Source organism: Sander vitreus, chromosome 8, assembly GCF_031162955.1.
Source record: "Sander vitreus isolate 19-12246 chromosome 8, sanVit1, whole genome shotgun sequence".
Lineage (NCBI taxonomy): Eukaryota > Metazoa > Chordata > Actinopteri > Perciformes > Percidae > Sander > Sander vitreus.
Window position 1 is genome coordinate 21054977 of NC_135862.1, and position 20299 is coordinate 21075275.

A 20299-nucleotide genomic window follows, 5' to 3' on the forward strand; every position below is an offset into this window, starting at 1 on the left:
CTTTTTAAAAGATGTTATATAATTGACGCATGTATGTGAGTTGGAAGTATAAGACCTGAAATGTAGGGAGTTGTGGGCTGAAATGGGTTTTACTGCCTACAGGAGGAATTGTAAGTGACTTCAGGCTACTGTGCTGCAATGTATGCATGCACACATGGAAATTGTCTTCCCATCAATAGCAGAGTAGACTTTTTCTGTCTGTGACTAATGATTGTACTGATTACTCAACATCTGGAGCCAGTTTTGGGGTAACTTAAAAATATCTTGTGGCTGTGTCCAGTCTGTAAGCCTTGAAATCTTTTGGATATCTCTAGAGGAAATAGGGGGGATAAAACAATAATAAAAAAAAATTGTCATTGCCTGCAAATAACTATATTTATTCACTGCTACATTTGAGTTTGCTGCACCCTAAGAAAGATGATAGATCAAAATGGAAACTGGCTTTATGATGTTGCATACTCCCTTATATTTGAATCCCCTTTAAAAATGTATCTGCACAGTGGTATTTAAGGTTCCTGTAGGCTAACTACTGAGCCTATGTTTTGTGTACTTAACTTCACAGCTGTACCAAAGAAAATGAGGCATTTTCCCTCAAAGTTAATGAATTAAAGCATTTTTAACATGCTACAGATGTGGGCACAGTGTCAGCCAAAGTGATCATGAGCTGTGGGAAGGAGCTAGATATAAACAAGCCACACACACGTGCATGCACATACACGCACAAGTCTACCAGAATTGGCAAGGAGTGGAGAAATAATTGCTAGACTGCGTTATAAACATTTTGTACCAACTAAAGCCCTCTGCAAATTCAATCAGTCTACTGACTCTGGGCATGGTGACAGAGAGAGGTTAAATGATCTTCTAATCAGAGCCACATGTCTCCACCAACAGTCTAGCCAGTCTAGAAACATCTACAAGGACTTGATATCAGGACACCACAAGCATACAGGAAAGCCCACAAGTATATGGCAGTTATAAATGGTAACTGCACTGTTTAAGTGTAGTGTGTGACAAGTCGAGTCTCAATCTCTGCGCTCTTCAGTCCAATATAGTCCACATTTCTGGTGTACTGTCAACAATCTTCCTATAAAACCACATTTTAATAGACCACACCAGTGTTTTGAATGCTTTGGATGCTAATATGCATTTATGCATGTTACCAGCAATGTGTCACCAATGATTTCACTATATAGTACCACTATTGCAGAGCTGTCTTAGGATATGGAGTGGGGATGTAAGTTTTAATGTTACGTTATTTATCTTTCTTATTTAGAAAATACAACTGCCTTTTTCAATGTAGGTATCCAGGATTCATTTTTTTTCCACAATAAAACCCATTCGGAAAAAAAACATCCCCCTACGGTGTAAAAATGAGATTGCAGAGAACTTGCTTGATGAGGTAATCCATCACAGTGAACATGTCTGCCTTTATTTTTTTGTCTTTTACTTTACAGTTGCACAGTGAAAACATATTTTTAAATCAATCTGCACTTACCGTGCCACACTAACAGTACAGCGAGTCAACCCTGGCAACAACAAAAGCAGACATGGAGTTTATAGTAATGGATTAGCATGTTTTCTGCAAATTGATGTTAGCTTAATGAATGAAAACCAGCAGAAGGTAGCAAAAACACTATTCACAAATCAAACACACTACAGCATACATTGAAAAGTGATAAGTTATTGTAGAAAATTAAGTAAAACATGCTAAAACAATGTTATGGTCCTGGAATATTTAAACTGTGCAGGGCCTATATGTTAAAAGTAGGCTGTTGCTATAGCAGCACAGATTTGGCTCCTGCAGACAATTACATTATCAGTCAAGGATGTGGCGACCCCCCTCTGTGATCTTGCAGTTATTACTACAACAAAGAGCACCCCTTTACTGTTGTCCTTAATCTTATCTTTGCCTTAGTGTAATGTAGAAAATAGATAATAGGCATCATGTTACAAATGAAGAATGTCCGAAATGAGAGCCAGACCAGTGCCGGGCTTTAACCCTGGCTGGCTAAAAGCACAGTGAACATCTGAGGGCTACTTATCATGCCTGCTTTCCAGAAACTACCAGACTTCCATTCCACCTCCAATCTACGTTGGGCTTTAACAAGAAACAGCAGCGTGAGCTGACCTTTTAGCTCATAGGTGGAGGAAATTGGAGTGGCCGAGGTCGCATTCAAACAGTGTTAATCTTGTTGTTGGGGGTGCAGTACAGTTCCTTTGAAGCTCAACAAAGCTTGTCTTGCCACGTCTGTGTCAATCAGCAGAGGGCCACTAACACAGCCGGCAGTCAGAGGCCTGGCCTGTGGGGCCTGAAGGACTTGTTCACTGCTAGTCAACACAACTGTAGAAACTTGTTAAAGGAGAAATGGCTTTGTTGTAATGAGGGAAGAAATACATTTCTTATTCTTAAGTAGGACATTAATAGACTCCATTTACATGCATTTATAGGGTGAAGGGGGTTTATGACATTATTCATTACCCAGAATCATTACTCTGATGTAAGCTATCATATTTTATTGAAGCCTGTAAACACCTGCAAGTTGATTTGCATGCAAGTAGGTTTATGGCTAAATGTCCTGGCTCTTGGGTATTATAATAAAACGGTTCACAATGGTGAGTGTGTGGAAGATATGTTACAGAGTCAGTTCAGTTCAGCTCATTCTTTGTCCCAAAAGGGCAATTTGTATGCAGCAGGGAGACATCACATGAAGAATATACAACACAAACCACACAACAATTAACACAAATAAAAAAAAAGGGGCTTCAGCCTGAGTTAAAGAATAAATAGTTGCAGAGTTGTATTGGTGTGATATTGAACGTAAAAAAGAACTACAAGAACTCAAAAGAATAAATAATAATAATAAAGATAAAATAAATAAATCCAAAAATAAATCCATTCAGTGCCTGAATGGAAAGAGGAATAAAAGAGATCTCTGAGTCTCACCCTTTCACAATATAATCCAATAATATATATAATATTTTTTTTAAATAAACATAAATAAATGCACCTAACATTTCCCTTTACAACATTAGATCTGTAGTTCTGCACTATAAAATCCTGATAAATTACACCAGGCTGAACTATTGTGTAATGATGTGTGACAATAACATCTTAAACAGTCTTGGGTTTATTCAAGCAGCTTTGACTCCTTTGATGTTTTCATTTTACAGGCCTGGAGGGGCTTCATAACACATCTTATTCCCCATAAAATAGACCACAGACATCAAAGCTGAGGATTAACATCCTTCCTCTGATCACTTCTATATTTACACATGGAGAAGTAAACAGGAAAAAGACACCAGACCTGGCCACATTAGCTCAGTGTCGATGGATGTATCTACTGTGAGCAGACTTGATAGCTTGAATTGACAACTTAACCAAAACAAAAGACTGCTCACCATAATAGCTGGTCAGCTTTATGCTGTAAACACCTGCATGTGTTGCATGTATGTACTTTTAGCATAAGTCAGATTCAGAGTAGATGCAACAGCTGTAATGCAGCTTAGTCCAGAAAATAGAACTAATGTGGTGCCCTGTATCATAGTTGTTTGCTTGCAATATAATTGAATCATTAACCACTCAAAACATTTTAGGTGACCTGACGGTGACTGTGTATTATAAATGTTTGTAATAAAGTGGAACACACCACATATTACCTGGTGCTGGCAGTGTTGTCGAATATCTAAACAAATTAAGAATATGTGTGCTTTCATGCCACGCCCTCTCCACTGGGACAGCTTGGGGTATCCTGGGAGTCTGAATATGTGCGCTGGCGCTTTGCATGCTGGAATATATTGTCAAGAGATGAGAGTTGAGAGTCAGGAAGGGCAGTAGGTATCATCTCCAGTTTGATTTCTGGAAAGGTCTGGTCAGGGAAGATGACCCTCAGGTGCTCTTCAAACAGCTCTTTAAGCTTCCTGGCTGCCATGGCGACCTCTGTGTCAGCCTGCCACGCAAGTAGAAGCAAGGATGAGGGCAAAGCATTTTATTACCAGGTGTTAAGCACTGAATAATGCTGAAAAAATGGCTTTTTGAAAACAATTATTTCTAGAATACCTCACTGAGGACTGCACGATTGCCAAAGACGAGCCTGATGTCTGATACAAACTCTGCAGGGCTTTGGTAGCACAGACTCTGCTTGGCTTCCAGTCGTTTTCTCACAGCGGAAAGATCCATTGGTGCTTTTATAGTCAGCCTGTTATTAGCACATACCTACAGTATTTAGAAAGGGAGAGATAATAAAACAATAAAACTTCATGGGGAGATGTTGAAGTAAAATCATGATTAATATCTCATATATATATAAAGTATTACATGTCAGCATTGTGCACAAGAGGTCAAGTATTTGTATCCCATTTTGTTACATGAAGGTTTATAATAAACTGAGGTATTTCAAGCCAAAAATGTGCACTGCAGTTAAGTGCTAACCTGCTAAGTGTTAAATACACACAAATACAGTGTTGTATGTACTGTAATGTACAGTGTATAGTTTATAATTGTTAAAGGTAATCCACTGCAATAGCAAACAGTACAAACTATGTGTCATCAGAACAAATCCCTTTATACTTACAGTACCTGACTGAATTGCTCTGCTTCTGATTCATAATGTCCCTGTATTTACTGAGAAATACTGCTTATTACACATCATTAAAATTACAATTACAGTAACTCCATGTGACATTAATCCTGTGAACCTTTCGCCTGTTGCCAGCCAAACTTTTAGACTCACCGAGGGGGATACAGACCCTTGAAAGTCTGAACTCAGCTCGCTGCAAAACAAGTGCAGTAGCAGCCTCTCACACTTCTGCAGCGGTACAAAAAGACAATTGACTTAATACAACTGATAACCAAATACAGTTCTCCAATCCACAGTCTATTGCATCTGCTTACTTAATCATTTGAACCTGACACTTTGAAGTTCCATATTGGTGAGGTTTGCCTCTCAGAACAGAAAATCTGACAAGGATCTGCTTTGTGTCAGCCCAAATACTACTGTTGTTAAATCACTACAAAATACTGCATTAAGCAACATATTGCTTTTCAAATGCATTGCGTCACACACAATTGTATTACAAAATGGCTGGTTGGGTACCGAAATCCGGTGCTAATACGGCACCGGTGCCTTAACAACCGGTATCTACCGGATCGAATATTAACGCGGATTTCGGTACCTCATTTCGGTGCTACTGAATTGCCAGCGCTGCCCTCTGATGCTCCGAAACAGACGTTAGAAGCATCGCTGAATGTGACGCTAGTTAATACATCTGGTAATGTTAGCTGACCGTTAGCTAGCAGCTGGATTAAACACGGTTAAAATGCTGACAGCTAACGTTAACCGGTGAGACTGTATTTCACTGTAGAGGATTCCAACACCGGGACGTAACAGTCCGCAGCTGCCGTTGTCAGAAAAACAATAGACGGTGCGTTCATTTAAAACTCACCTGCCAGCCTCGTGGTGCATTCAAAGTTATTGTAAAATACTACTTTTCCATCTAGTGGTTATTTTTGTCATTTACCAGCAATTTACAGGTGAAATAAGTTATTGTTATAAGTTATTGTTATTACATTATTAATCAATGACTGAATTTTGACCATATGGCCTTAGCAATAAACAAGCCGTTCTTAAATGTCGCTGACTTTCGTTTTGTGCTCCTTTTTTCTTTTTTAAATATATACATTTTTTTTTTTAAATCTTTTTAAAAGTATTGGTTCAGGCACCGTTTAGGCACCGGCACCGTTTTAAAAGTATCGTTTTAGCACCAGTATCGGAAAAAACCCAAACGATACCCAACCCTACTTGTACTACATAATATAGTTATAGTAAAAACAATACAGAAATATGACTAAGTTTACGGTGGATAAAACTACAGAGGTACAGGGGGTACAGAGGTAAGGTGAGGTGTTTACTATCCAAAATATTATTTTACTACTACTATATACTATAATTATGTAATCTTTATGGTAACAAAATAACTGTAATTTAAAAAAAAATAAAAAACGAGTACTGACTTGTTTGTCCAAAGGGGGAAATCCTCCTTCAGAATCTGGCTCCTTCTTTACTGATTTGGTTTCAGGTTTGCTTTCAAAGTCATACTCCATCTCAGGCACTAACAGGTCATGGCAGAAAGAGCAAAACCATTCCCCGCTGAGAAGAAACAGCCCAGAGACTCAATACAAAAACCAGTAAGCAGAAACATAAATTAACAAGTGGGTAATGCTGCTCTCATTTAAAAACCTCACACCAAAATGTGAAAACAACTTGTTTCCTTGATTCTAGTATAAACATGAAAATCAAAAGAAACATGAGTTGTGGGGTTTTCATCTGAAACCATAAATTGATTAATTTCCCCTGTCATAGCTTGCCTGGGAGATTTGAGGAGAGTTGGAACATGGCACGAAAGGTGAAAAAGCTTGGGACACTTATGGCAGCACAGCAGCTCTCCCCCAGTCTGACACACAGCACACACGCCTTCATTAGAGCCTTTCAGCGGAGCTTGGTGCTGGTCTACCTGCGGTTCTCCCAGTGAACGGATGTGATTTGGAGCTTTAGTCTTACTCTGGACCCATGGACTGCTTGAGGGTTGTAATGGGCTATGGGGTTTGTCGTCTGTGCTTTGAAGAGGAGTCGGGACTTTGTTCCCCTCACCTTGGCCACGGATTTGGGGTTGGTCACCTGTGCTGTCAGGGAGGCTCGCTCTTTGGTTGGCTTGTACCTGAAATCCACAAAAAAACAGCTCCTATATATAACCAATATGTAGTAAGTGGACTCAACTTTACTCTACAGTAATTGGCATAGTTTTGCCCGCAGGATTATTACTGACATTTCAGGCGCCCTCTCTTTGGGTTTTACCTCCAAATAAAGAGGTTTAGAAAATCTAGCTGTTGGCTTGTTTACAACCTGTCTCACTGCTTATGTTTCTTTCCCCATCTTACTTCATTGTAGCAATAGTCTCTGTGTTTTCAGATCTCAATATTACTGTGGTTATGGCCAAAACTCCAAAAATATGTCCAAATTGTAATACACTGCACATTTCCTTTAAATTCAAACTCTGTGTTAGTTATTAAAAAATCTTGCTACAGTAACAAGCTTTGCAGCTTTGCATCTCCCAAAATTCAAGTCTACAGTTTATAAGAGTCATTGGACTGTACTAATAACCTACTGTCTCCTTACATAGCTACTGTCATCGTCAGGCTCATCTTTAATGACAATGATGGGCGCTGGTGACGATCTTCGTCTTTTATTGACAGCTGAGCCCACTGCTCCACTAGCCTGGTGTGTTTCTGGCGGTTTCCAGGTTAATGTCCTTGGGAGCAAAGCATGAACCAATTAGAATAAAGCCAAATTCACTGGAGAGACCAATGGCACAAAGAGAGTGGCATTATATTAAAGCAGTACTGTTCAGAGCTACACAATATTCAGAGGGACAGAATCTGTGCTTTTGTGTGTGTGTGTGTGTGTGTGTGTGTGTGTGTGTGTGTGTGTGTGTGTGTGTGTGTGTGTGTGTGTGTGTGTGTGTGTGTGTGTGTGTGTGCGCATGCGTGCAGTTGTTTCCTTACCCCGTTTTCTCCTCCTGGGAAACAGCAACGTACCCTAGAGAATTCTGCTGTCCTTGTCCTTGAGAGAAATAAAAATCTGTTTTCCTTTATCAAGAATACAGCAATACATATCGTCTTCAAACATACAAATGGCACAGACATACAGACCATTTCTGTGGAGGAAAGAAGGTGGCAGGCTCTGGGGATAGTTTGGTTTCAGCATATATATCGGACAATCTGAATTGTTCCTCCTATTCAGATACGTAGGCTCAATCTAAACACAACATTGCATGTTGTTTACTTAATTGTAAATATAATGTGCACAAATGTAGTTTACATAAATGGATGGAGTCACTTGCCGTCTGTCCTGATTGAGGTGAACTGACGCCACCATTGATGGCCAGTGGTGTCGTATGGGTGTACAGAGGTGAAGAGGAAAATACGTCCATAGGTTTGGGTTGGTAGCTGGAGCTGCTTCCCATTCCCCTCAGAGGCTACAAGACAGAGAAACAGAACGATGGGTAGAAATGCTTCAATCATTTTCATCCTACATTCCTGTCATGCCATGTGATAATAGAGGTGGAGATGAAACATTGCGCTTTCATTACTCTGTTGCTGGCTGCGTGGGTCGACGCCACGTGGCAATAACCAGAACAGAGGGGACTAAACTCATAACACAAAAGACTCAGAAGTTCTAGGCTGATCTGCCTGAGACTTATTATTGTTCAATATTAGCTATAAAGGGGTGGTTCAGAATTTTGGACATAGGACCTCATTTCCAAGTTAGCCAGTGTGTTATTAATTATTCCAGTCCTTCCAGTTGCAGAGTTCGCTGATGCTAGGCTAGAGCAAATTAACACTATCTGATAGCCTGCCACTAAAAACAGTCTTACCCACTCCACAGTACACCCGAGGCAAATAAATTATAACGCTAGAATATCGATGTAAATGTCTGTGTTGATAGAATAATGTTAGAAATAAAACTACCCTTGCATCTCAATGATCACATTACATTTTGAGGGACTAGTTTCTCTGCAGCGGCGGAATTTTACTTTGCTCCGGTCAGTAGTACTGCGCCGAAAAGTAAACAGAGAAGCGCACTACAGTCGGGACACCTAGTAGTAGCCTAGTACATTGGTATTGAAGCATTGGATTGGAAACTAAGGACTATGCAACATGGTGATTCAGTGTGCATTTAGAAATTGTAAAAATAAACCAAACAGATGGGCACCACAAAGTTTCCACAAATTATCATTGGGAGATCCAGAAAGGAACCAACTGTGGCTTCTTGCTGCTGGCTTGGACATCAAGGCGGAGACTCTACTCAAGTGGCAAATGTGTAGTGATCATTTTAGACCAGACGACTTTGAAAAACCCCGCAATCTAAAGGACCACAAGTCACTGACAATGAATGCGGTTCCATCCGTCTTTCCAGATGCACCAACAGCTACTGATGAACAGGTAATAACTTTTGGTAGGCTACTCTAGCTAATAAAGCTAGCCCCTTTCATAACGTTAGCCTAGCTGCTACTGATAGATTGAGACTGACAACGTTAGTGGAGATAACGTTACAGTTCAATGCATTGTGGAGAGTGACAACGTTAGCTAACAGTATAGCTACACTCTTGGTAGATACCTGGCTGGGCTAACCGCTAACTTTAGGTAATTGCTGACAGAAAAGTCATGTAAGCTCGGACAGTTTACATGCAAATTGCAGCGGCAGGTAAATAAACTTGTCATGGAAACCGGCTTTCTCAGTAGCCTAGGTAATATCACTCCGCCGCTGCTGTAGCCTATGCTACCAACTACAGGGAACAAAGTATAACTATTGCGATGCGATGCAAGGGTAGTTTTATTTCTAACATTATTCTATCAACACAGACATTTACATCAATAGTCTGGCGTTATAATTTATTTGCCTTGGGTGTACTGTGGAGTGGATAACACTGTTTTTAGTGGCTGGCTAGCAGATACTGTTGACTTGAGCTAGCCTAGCACCAGCGAACTCTGCAACTGGAAGGACTGGATGAAAAGTGTTGAAAATGGTCTCCACTGATTAATAACACACTGGCTAACTTGGAAAAGAGGTCCTATGTCCAACATTCTGAACCACCCCTTTAACCTTTCATGTGCAGTTTCTCCTCCTACAAACTGTCAATACATGATAATATCTGATCAATCCACACCTAAACTGAGTTTTTGTATGTTAAAGTCATGGAAATTGAATGTTATAAAGAAATAATTAAGATTTCAAAGGACGTTTTCAGTTGCTTTAATACTAAACACTCTTTAGAGAATGCAGCTGTCACTGTTTTTGCAAAAATCTTCCAGGTTTGATTTTAATTTATTTCACAACAGTATTAAAATCAACTTGCCTCATCATGTCAGCTTTTCTATTTATCAACGCTATGAGCAGGTTAAATTGGGATTTGTTATGTGAGGGGGACTCTGTGGTTTGAGATGTATATATTTTTCAAATGAATTTGCACTTACAGCTGCACTACAACATAACAATAAAGTAGCTCTTGACAAAAATAAAAGCAGTTGTTATTCCATTTTTAAATTATAGACTTTTCAGTTATTCTTAAATATCTTTAATTTGATTGTACCATTGTGACGTATAAAGAAAAACAACAGCGACAATACCCAGAACACAATCTACAAACCTACTACAGTAAGACTACAGCCTGCTTTGAAAAATAGTCAGCAGTATCATTAAGTACACAGTAAAACATGCAAAATTACTGGTATATTACTTTACTACGGATAACATTTGAGAGTTCATTATGCAGCCATAACAGCTTGTTCACATCAGTATCACACAACTTATGTGTGCAGTTCACACGCCAGTATTGTCCTGTGAATGAGCCTATACTTCAGAGCTGGAACCTAAACACCCTGTGGACTAGACTAAACAACTTGGATGACGAGATGTTATCAACCCTTTCTTATGGAATCTTGGGTCCGTCCTTTGTCACGTGTTGGCTCCTGTTGCACTGCAGATTTAGCTGTTTTGTATTAGGATTTTGAGTCATAAGCTCTTCCAAGACTAAAACTTATCTTGACAAGGAAAGACATGAATTACCCAGGATGTGAAGGCTGTCAGCTCTATTTAGGACAATGCCGTCCACTGTCGGTGCTTATTAAGAGGGCTTGTCAGTCAAATGGACACGAGCGACACATGCACACTAACACACAGAAATGCACACTAACCTGGGGCGTAAACCCAGTGCTCGGTAAGATGCTAGTTGGGCTGACGTGTTTGGGAGGAGGCACCATAAACCGGCGGCCTGGTTGGGGAAGCATACTGTTGGAGACAGTTCGCTGTAGTCGGACACTCTGGTACCATGTCCAGGGTGGAGGAGGTGGTTGGGGCTGCCAGCTGGCCTGTGGGTTTAGCTTGTCCACCTGCATCTGGAGCTGAGCCAGAGTATTGTGGGTTGCTCCCAGGGCACAGCTGTAGGGTGAGCCTGAGGGGCCCTGCCCAGCGTGGGAGAGCTGATGAGGAATACCCTGAAAACCACCCAGCTGGTGGCCTGGGATACTCTCCACCACTAAAGAGCCTGAGGAAACATACACACAGAGACAGGATGTGCATAACAAGTAGGGATACAGACTACACAGTAGGTTACAGACAAAACTTCTGCAGAGAACTGTGGGAAAGAGAAAGTGTGGGCAGTAAGGTTTGGGAAACTTTACGGGTTATTAAGTGTTGTAAAGAAATACTGAAAAATGTCCCTCACACGTTCCTAGAGCCCAATTTGAAGTTTTTAAATGGCTTGATTTGACAGTATACAACCCAAAGATATTTCATTTACAGTAATCAGTAACAAACAAAAGCCAATTCTCACTATGAAAAGGCTGGAACCAAGAAAACATCTTCTGGTGCGGTGTCTAGGCACATAGCACGTGTAATGTTCACTATTCCATGTTGATGTTGTAAAATACAAGTAAAAACAGTTTCAAGAAATATTTTTTCATGATCTTACCCAGATCAACATTTGAAGCCCAATAAGAGGATTGACTCTGGAAGCGTATAGTGCTCTGTGGTATAAACGAGGTACTACATTTTGCCCGCAGGAGGTTTCCAATCTGAAAGAGAATCTGCAACAGATGGGATGTTATTAATAATTTTTAAAGGAGGAATTGTGTGTGTTACAAAAGGCATATGTTCCCACTTCATCACATCCAAGACACAACCATGCATTTAACCGGCTTTCAAAGCTGAGCTGAGTTTCATGTTGAAAAAACAAGACTATGATGTGATAGTGAATGAATGATCAGACAAGCCATACCAAACGTTTACAGTATAAGAGGGCCGTGCCCCCATTCCTGGCTGTGGCCCATTTGGTGAAGTTGATGACATGATCCAGGTGTCTGGATAGATAGCCGATGTCCTCGTGTTGTTTTCGCAGGACACTCTTATGATCCTTTGTTACAGCCTGGAAAACATAAATAAATAATCATCTGCAATGTTCAAACAGCTTGAGGGAATGCACTCTGGGCCTCGGGGTAAGACAGTCAACTGAGTTTGCATGCAAGTAATGTTCTTCTGGAAACAAGACCACAGCAAGCTACAGGTCTAGAGCATGTAACTAATAAATAGCATTGTTTTGTAATATATTCAAAAGCTTTTGTCTTACCTCAAGCTGATTAACGAGCATCTTGCCCTTTTTGTTAATCTCGAGAATCAAACTGCAGATGGATTTCTTTATTTCATTATGTACAGACGTACGGTTCTGATCAACCTGAAGAAGTCTGAAAAGCATACATTACAACTATCAATAGGTATTCAAATTTGACAAATGATGTGCAAAATCAAACATTAATAATAACAACAAGTATTTCAAATCACATTTTGGAGACATCTCATCATTACTGGCATGCTTTTATCCTTTACAGTTTTTCTTGTCCATGAGATTTAGAGGCCATGTGAATGTAAAAATGTAAACAGTTCTATAAACTATGAGCGCCTTCAACCTTTGGGATGGATACACTTTGCGTACTTGACATGTGTAATCATGTGGTGTGGGGAAATGTACACACCCATTGTTTATGGAGTTTGATATGTCTTCAATCAGTTTCTTTTTCTCCTGCAGCTGATGGGTCATGCTCTCCATGTGCCGTTTGTGGTTTTTATAAGCATCTTCAAGGAACTGGTAACTAGTCCAAAAAGAACAAAAGAACAACAATGTAATTTCAAATGCAATTTCCAAAGCAAACATTCTCAACTGGGTGATACGGATGAAAGGATGTACAGCAGCACTCCTAAAACTAACAGGGGTTCAGTAAAACTTCTGCAGAGTGCACAATAACAGTATGGGTTTAGTATCTAAATGTATATCAATATATGGCTTTTTTATGCAAACTCAAATGTCAGATAGTAAATGCATGTTAATCACATTAAACGCCCCTTCATTGTTAAGTGTAATGTCAAACAAAACTGAAATGTATACATAGGTGTATAAATCTTTATATAATATAATTATATTATGTTATATTGTAAATTGTGACTGTACTTGTGGTCCTTGTGCTTGACTAGTTGGCAATCACGACAGGTTAGCAGGTCACAGGTCTCACAGAACAGCTTCAGTGGCTCTTGTTTGTGGATGTCACAGAACATCGGCCTCTGAGTAGACATACCATGGACCTCTGAAAAAAACAATCATCATTTGGCCTTTCAGTCTGGGTAATTGGCAAGTCAAACATTTGACATCCTTTATAATAAGCATTTGACCTTTGCTTCTTTTCAAAGTGCACATCTAAATCTTTTAATTGAATTGGAATTCTGCTGCACTTAATGAACAATGTCTTTCATTATTTAACCAAGGTTTAAATTGCTACCAGTACCACAAAATTGCTTTGAAATGGGGTTCAATGATCAATTTCTGTGTAAAATGTATAATTATCATTTGGGCCATTAAAATACTCTGGCAGATAAGCTCAACGTTTATTTCAAACAATATTAGTATTAGTCAAGAGTGTAATGTAAAATATTGCTGTAATACCAAGTGCCAATGTTTCAAAGGTGATTTCTTGTTTTACATTGTATGTCAGATCATGTTAAATGGACTACCCTATAAAATAAATTTGATTTTGATGCATTTTTTATTATTTCATATTTTTGTTTTTTTTATTTAGAGAGAGGGGTATGACATGCAACAAAGGTCCGAAGGCCAGAGTCATATGGCACGAGCTATAACCACTAGGCTACCAAGGCCCTCCTGTTATAAGATCTATACTGAACCCAGAGGAAAGTGTGACATCTGCAGCACTGATCCCATAATAGCACTTTCTATTGTCATGGAAACACCACAAGTACATGTATTTCACAGAAGAAAACAACAAGATAAGGACACTGGTTAAAATACCTTTTGATATTTCTGCTTTCTGTCTGATGGTGTGGTCTTTGGTAAATTTGACTCTTTGATGGGCCTCCACACATGTGGCACACAGGTACTCAACACAGTCCACACAAAACCCGGCAGCTTCAGTGCTGTCATCACAGGTCATACAGAGCTACAGGTAGATGAGACAAGCATCAGAGGCCGATACATTTTAGGTGGGCAGGTAACAAGATGTGGGAGAGATGCTGGGCCTCGTTTGATCAAGCAAAATTAAATTAGATTAACTGGCAAAAAGTATGTCAGAGTGGACAAAATACATATCCAAGTAATTGATACACCTCAAGTACAGGCTACCTCAATTTTTCCAGTTCAGCCCTCAAGGCACACGCCATTGCTTATCATGTAGGACTAGTAGAGCCATTACCATACAAACCAGTTACAAGGCTGCCCCCGTATGGTAAAGCATTGTGTCACTGACCTGGACCTGCCTCTCCACTGTGCTGCTGGGAGCCTCAACTGAGTCCTTCACAAAGGCGTTTACCATCACATCTACCTCCATACACTCCTGTCTGCACACCGGACAGCGGATCACATTCACTGGAACCAAACAGGATCACACATGTTGGTCTAAATCAGTCAAATTGGAAATGGATATGCTTTTTGATAAAATAACTGACACATAGCAAAACAACATGTATAGTCAAAAGACAGTCCATGTGTGTAAAATGTATGCACTTAAACGCACCAGCCTTACAGAGCCACAATGAATTGTCACGTCCTTGCATGCAGGGAAATTGATGCCCTAATTGATCCATGATCTTTGTTTGTAAACAAACTGACTCACGTGGTTTGGTCGCGCTGTCAACCTGGGAGTTTGGTGGCTCTACCATGGCCAAATTCCTCGAGGGCGAAGGCAAACATTTCTTGCAAAAAGAGTGCAAACACGGCAGAAGTTTGGGCTCTCGACTGTGAAAGTTTAGATGGCAAACGGGGCAAGTGTCCAGGTAATGTTGTCCGGTTGCATCGGACTTTTCCTCTTGCACTTGCTTGCTCTCAGCTTCGTTCTCAACGACAATGGCAGCAGCATCCCTCCTCTCCTGCGTTTCTGTGTGTCCATCCATTTGCTGCACTTTTAGCCTTCAAGGCTGGATCTCTCTGTGTACACGATATGCACCCACACAGGTGAGCAGACCAGACCAGGCTCAATAGTCATTTTCCTCCTACACTTCGCGAAAAGAACATCTTCTCACACCTGCATGTTCCTTCTCACTCGCCAGTTTTTTTTTGTTTTTTTTAAACACAGCGATGTTGATATAGGCGAATATGTTACCTTTTCGTAAAACGACAGTATATCGACTGGAGCACAAACCTGTAGCACGAAAGATAAAATAGACTACAATACCTCCGCGTAAGGGTGTGTAGTGGCGCAGATGTTGTGAGATAGGATGTGTTGCTCAAATTGCACCTCACGCGCTTGTTGCGGCATGAGAGGGGCGGGGTTAAACAGTGCGCGTTCTAATAACAGTGATGGAGAACAAGCTCCACCGGTCAAAGGCTGATGTCTGTTACTCTGCAAGTTAGTCCGTTACTAACCAGTTTTTTTTTTTTTTTTTAAGAAATATCATTACTGTAGTTAATAAAACAGGTAGTACTGCGTTACACGTCGGGGAAAGTTACTCTTCATTGCGTTACATTGGGCACTTCCGTCTGACCTAAAAACTGAATGCGTATAGAGATCAGGCAATCACCACTACTAAAACGTTTGGCCTATGTGCTCATTAAATAATTAATGTAAAACTTTTCAATTCTCCATTCATTAATTCATTATTTTCTTAAAAATGACTGACTTATAGGCTATATCAGCCTATATGCCTGAAGGTGCGTAAATTATATTACTGCAAAAATCATCTTCAATCAAATTCCATGTATTACACATGTATTGGCATTGTAATGGCATAGCACAATTTACCACCCAACGCTATGATTGATTAGGTTTATCATTACTTAGCTTGTTTATAAAAATATATGTATAAGTTATTTTTTATTGTGTTTTTTATTTTTTTTTTATTAATTATTTTGGCACTGCTTTTGAATTCTGTATATTTGAACTATAGCAATAATAACAGCGTGCCTGCTTAGTTGTTATATAACTCAGCATGCTGAAAAGCTGGACAATATTGACATAAGAAGAGAGTCAGGGTTTGACTTATCTGCACTTATGCACTTATCTGCAAATGCTCTCAGTAAGAAGCCACTAACACAAGTTAAGTCAGGGTTCAATGTTCATGGTCTTTCATGAATAGTAGGCAGTCTAGAGAGCACTTCAGTTTATCCATTATTTTACACACATGAATCTGACAGCAGAAAGCCACAGTATCCCTCTCAGTGACGGGAACCATATTCCACTGCTGGGATTGGGCACCTATGGGGACCCTCGAACGGTGAGAAGGATATCATCTGTGTGTTTTAGATTTGTATGTTAGCTAGGCTTGTGATCTCTCCGTAATGTAGGAGTGCCGCTGTTTATAACGTGCAATGATTGATAGACATCAACAGCAAAATGTAAACATGCATTGATTATTCAAACAGGAATGCATATTGCCACAAACTACAGCACGACGCAATCTACACCAGGTCAAATAATATTTCCATTTTCTGTGGATTTACGATAGACACCCAAAGGAAAAGCACTTGAGTGTGTTAAGCTGGCCATAGATGTGGGTTACAGGCACTTTGATGGGGCATTGGTGTATTTCAATGAGCACGAAGTGGGTAAAGCCATTAGAGAGAAGATTGCTGATGGAACCGTTCGAAGAAAGGACATCTTTTACTGCGGAAAGGTAATAAGTTCTGTCATATGTCATGTGTTTTATTCATCTTTATTTAATTTGAATGTTTTCTAATTAGTTCTATGTTATCTTTCTCAGCTCTGGAATACATTTCATTCACCAGAGTTGGTGAGACCAACCTTGGAGAGGACTCTGAAAGCCTTAAAACTAGACTATGTGGATCTCTACATCATTGAGCTTCCTATGGCCTTCAAGGTTTCTATATAGTGCACAAATAGATTGCAGTTCACTGATCAGCCAGCTATTTGTCTGAACATTGCCCTTAGATACGTATGTCCCACTGGCATTGTTTAGTTTGGATAGTACTATTATTATTGATCTACCCTATTAAATAGGATAGTTTGAAGTAAGATACTTCAATTTTTTTTTTTTTTTATTAAAAAAGACACAACACATCTGCATGACTGTTCACAAACTAACAGACAGTTATGATCATTTTTTAGTTATTTAATATGCACTAGATAAGATACCAAAACAATTTCATGAAACAGTTATATTTATGCATGGTAGCTGCATAACCCATGTGTAAAACGTCGCTCATGTTTAGTTTTAGGTTTCAGAAAAGATCAGACAGCTAGGTTTATGTTTGATTAAGATTGGGCAACTACTGTGTTTAAAGCTGACGTAAGTGTTTTGGTCATAGTCAAATATTTGTAAGATAAGTTGTGAAATTAACCTAAACAGTCAAGTTAAAGCCAACTACACCTTCACTTTGTAGAGGATTTGTACAGTTTATACATGACCAGATCATGTCACCAATATTTAAGTAATAAGTGTTAACGCAAATTATTGAATTGTGCTTAAATTCTAGCCTGGAAATGAGTTCTATCCAAAAGACCAGGATGGAAAATACATCTACCACCACACAGACCTGTGTGCAACATGGGAGGTGAGTTCTATTGAGTTCCCAGTGGATGGTCTTGCTTTTTCATGACGTTGCTCTTCTCCTCCTTGTTGTTTGTAATGTATGAATATGGTACATTTTGTTTTCTCACTTAACATATTTATTTAAAAAATGGTTTCACTTTTGCTTCTTGTTTACACAACTGTAACTTAGAAACATGAAGTACGTAAAAAAGTTTTTTATAAACTTTGTTAATTAGTTGGTTTATACTATTAATAATAAACCATCAATGCTACCAGTAACTGGTAGTTGGTAGTTGGTGGTTCTGTGTCACTGTTTAGACACAGACTCAACAAACTAAATATGATAGCCTTCATAACAGTAAGATTAATTGCATGGATCTTGTTTTGGATTGCTTTACATTTAACTAGAAGTGTCTAATAACAGGTCAATTAACATGTTAATTGAGGTGTTCCACAATTTGGTTGTTCCTTCTCCAACTTAAAGGATCTGCTATTTTTTTTGCATTTTAGTGAACGCCTTCCAAGAAAATATGACATTGTAACATTAAAACAATGAATCAAGAGAAACCACGTTTTCATACTTAAAGGTCGATGCCAGAACATTCTCTGCTGCAGCATCAGGAACTGTCAAGGACAGTGTCATAAACAGCCAAGCTCTGTTCAAAGATCTGTTTTTTTTCTCTTCACTGTGCTTTATATTTTTCTCCAATCTCTCAGTAAGTCTGTAAAGATAATCACTAACAGCCTTTGAGAGGATGTAAATCTTTTCTTCTCAATAGGCTTTAGAGGCTTGCAAAGACGCAGGGCTGGTTAAATCTCTGGGAGTCTCCAACTTCAACCGCAGACAGCTGGAGCTGCTGCTGAACAAACCTGGCCTCAAACACAAGCCTGTGTCCAACCAGGTGACCCCAACATGTCTCTTTAGACCCCCACTGACAACAGAGAGCGCATAGTGTATAAACAAGACTTATTGCTTAGCTTCTCATACTTACATAGGGCTAAGTTTTCTTGCTAACATTCCCACATTGGAACACATTTTAGTAGATGGTGCAGTATAGCTGTGTACTCTTTGGGTTGCCTAAATAGTATGTTTTATACTCAACATACTTAGATGACACTCCTTGTCACAAAATAGTCAAAGACTGTCTCAAAAGGCAGCTTTAATAGTGTTGAAAGGAGTGGATCTTTCCTGTCCATTTCTAAATGTATTCTGGCTAGTAAGACCACAGCGCACTGATGTGATGTCAGACCACTTTGGGACAGTTTTCTTTTAAATGATTTATTTTCCTCTCACTTACCTGTAGGTTGAATGCCATCCATATTTCACACAACCCAAGCTTCTGGAGTACTGTCGTCAGAATGACATTGTGATTGTTGGCTACTGCCCAATTGGCTCCTCCAGAGATGTATCCTGGTATGTAGGTTTAAAGAGATATGCACTTTTAATTTAACTGACTTTTAATTGACAGCTGATGTGTTGTTCCCTCTGGCATTGTATACATGGAAGGATGAAAAAACTCATTTTTTAGACATCACAAAACACTGAAATCTAAAATCTGTAGGGGAAACACTTAAAGATTAGAACTGAATGTTCAATAACAAAATTGAACTGCAAAGTAAATAGACTAAATCTGCAATGAAAGTAACACGTCACATAACCCTTGTTATGAAAAGAACCTAACCTAGATCATTATCATTTGGCAATGTCCAAAATCAAATAAAAAAAAATATATCTGTGCAACATGTCAGCCTCCTCTATGACACTGCAACCTTATTATTGTTACCAAACTCTCAAACTCTTAGGATGCTAAACATAAAAACGTTGATAAAGTCTGTGTCCTGGCATCATTTGTATTTTCTTCTGTCTCTGGTTAAGGGTGAATGTGAAATGCCCTCCCCTGTTGGAGGACGAGCTGCTCTTATCCATTGGGAAAAAGTACAACAAGAGTACTGCCCAGGTGGCTCTGCGCTTCAATGCCCAGAGAGGAGTTGTCGTGATCCCCAAGAGCTTCAGCCCAGAGAGGATCAAACACAACTTCCAGGTGGGTTTACCAAATGCTTTGTATCATACTGTAGTATATACTGTGCATAGTAATATTGTTTCATTCAAGTTATGGTGCCACAATTAATTTCATAGAGTATACATAAGTTAATTTCAATCATTTTAGTAAAACAAATAATCATATTTTGTTCCAGATATTTGATTTTTCACTCACTGAGGAAGAAATGAAAGCCATCGAAGCGCTGAACAAAAATATTCGCTTTGTAGAGCTGCTGATGTAAGTATAGGCTTTGATAGGAACATCTGTAATTAATTGTAGTTTACATTATGCGTTGTGTTGTTTCTATTGTCTAATGCAAGAACATTTTTATAAAAGACTAATACGTCCTTATCATCATGCTCAGAAATAATAACATAACACTTTTTTGTTGTTTCAACACAGGTGGAGTGACCATCCAGAATACCCATTTCATGATGAATATTAATGTTTTGCCCGAGCACCAATACATTTTACACTGGTACATTTTCATGGGGAACACTAGAGGGCTCTAGCTCACAGTAAATGAATAGCACAAATAAATGAATGTTTTTAACATGCAGTTCAAATGACAAAGTTGTTAAGTTGATGTTTATGAGTTTCATTTGAGATTCACAATATTTAAAGAGATTAAATTGTTACTTACAACTGATTTGAAAT

At 39.2% G+C, this 20299-nt stretch overlaps 2 protein-coding genes across 3 annotated transcripts; one reads left to right on the forward strand and one right to left on the reverse strand.

The window, feature by feature from the left end:
- Positions 1-1407: 1407 nt before the first annotated feature.
- On the reverse strand, positions 1408-15014 carry LOC144522400 (transcription intermediary factor 1-alpha-like). The gene is made up of 18 exons (XM_078257442.1): positions 14729-15014; positions 14363-14481; positions 13909-14056; positions 13057-13189; positions 12584-12700; positions 12181-12295; positions 11833-11979; positions 11527-11641; positions 10751-11100; positions 7897-8031; positions 7706-7811; positions 7559-7616; positions 7173-7305; positions 6365-6714; positions 6011-6146; positions 4731-4805; positions 4058-4213; positions 1408-3947 (listed from the first exon to the last, which is right to left on the reverse strand). The coding sequence occupies exons 1-18, from the start codon at positions 15003-15005 to the stop codon at positions 3711-3713; spliced, it is 2907 nt and encodes a 968-aa protein (XP_078113568.1). The 5' UTR covers positions 15006-15014; the 3' UTR covers positions 1408-3710.
- Positions 15015-16232: 1218 nt separating this feature from the next.
- Positions 16233-20087, forward strand: LOC144521560 (aldo-keto reductase family 1 member D1-like). Of its 2 annotated transcripts, XM_078256115.1 has the most exons (9): positions 16233-16325; positions 16557-16724; positions 16812-16928; positions 17545-17622; positions 18380-18502; positions 18905-19014; positions 19477-19642; positions 19797-19879; positions 20045-20087. In XM_078256115.1, the coding sequence occupies exons 1-9, from the start codon at positions 16233-16235 to the stop codon at positions 20085-20087; spliced, it is 981 nt and encodes a 326-aa protein (XP_078112241.1). The 2 variants fall into 2 exon arrangements, with proteins under 2 accessions (XP_078112241.1, XP_078112242.1); XM_078256116.1 differs by lacking the exon at positions 18380-18502.
- Positions 20088-20299: the final 212 nt, after the last annotated feature.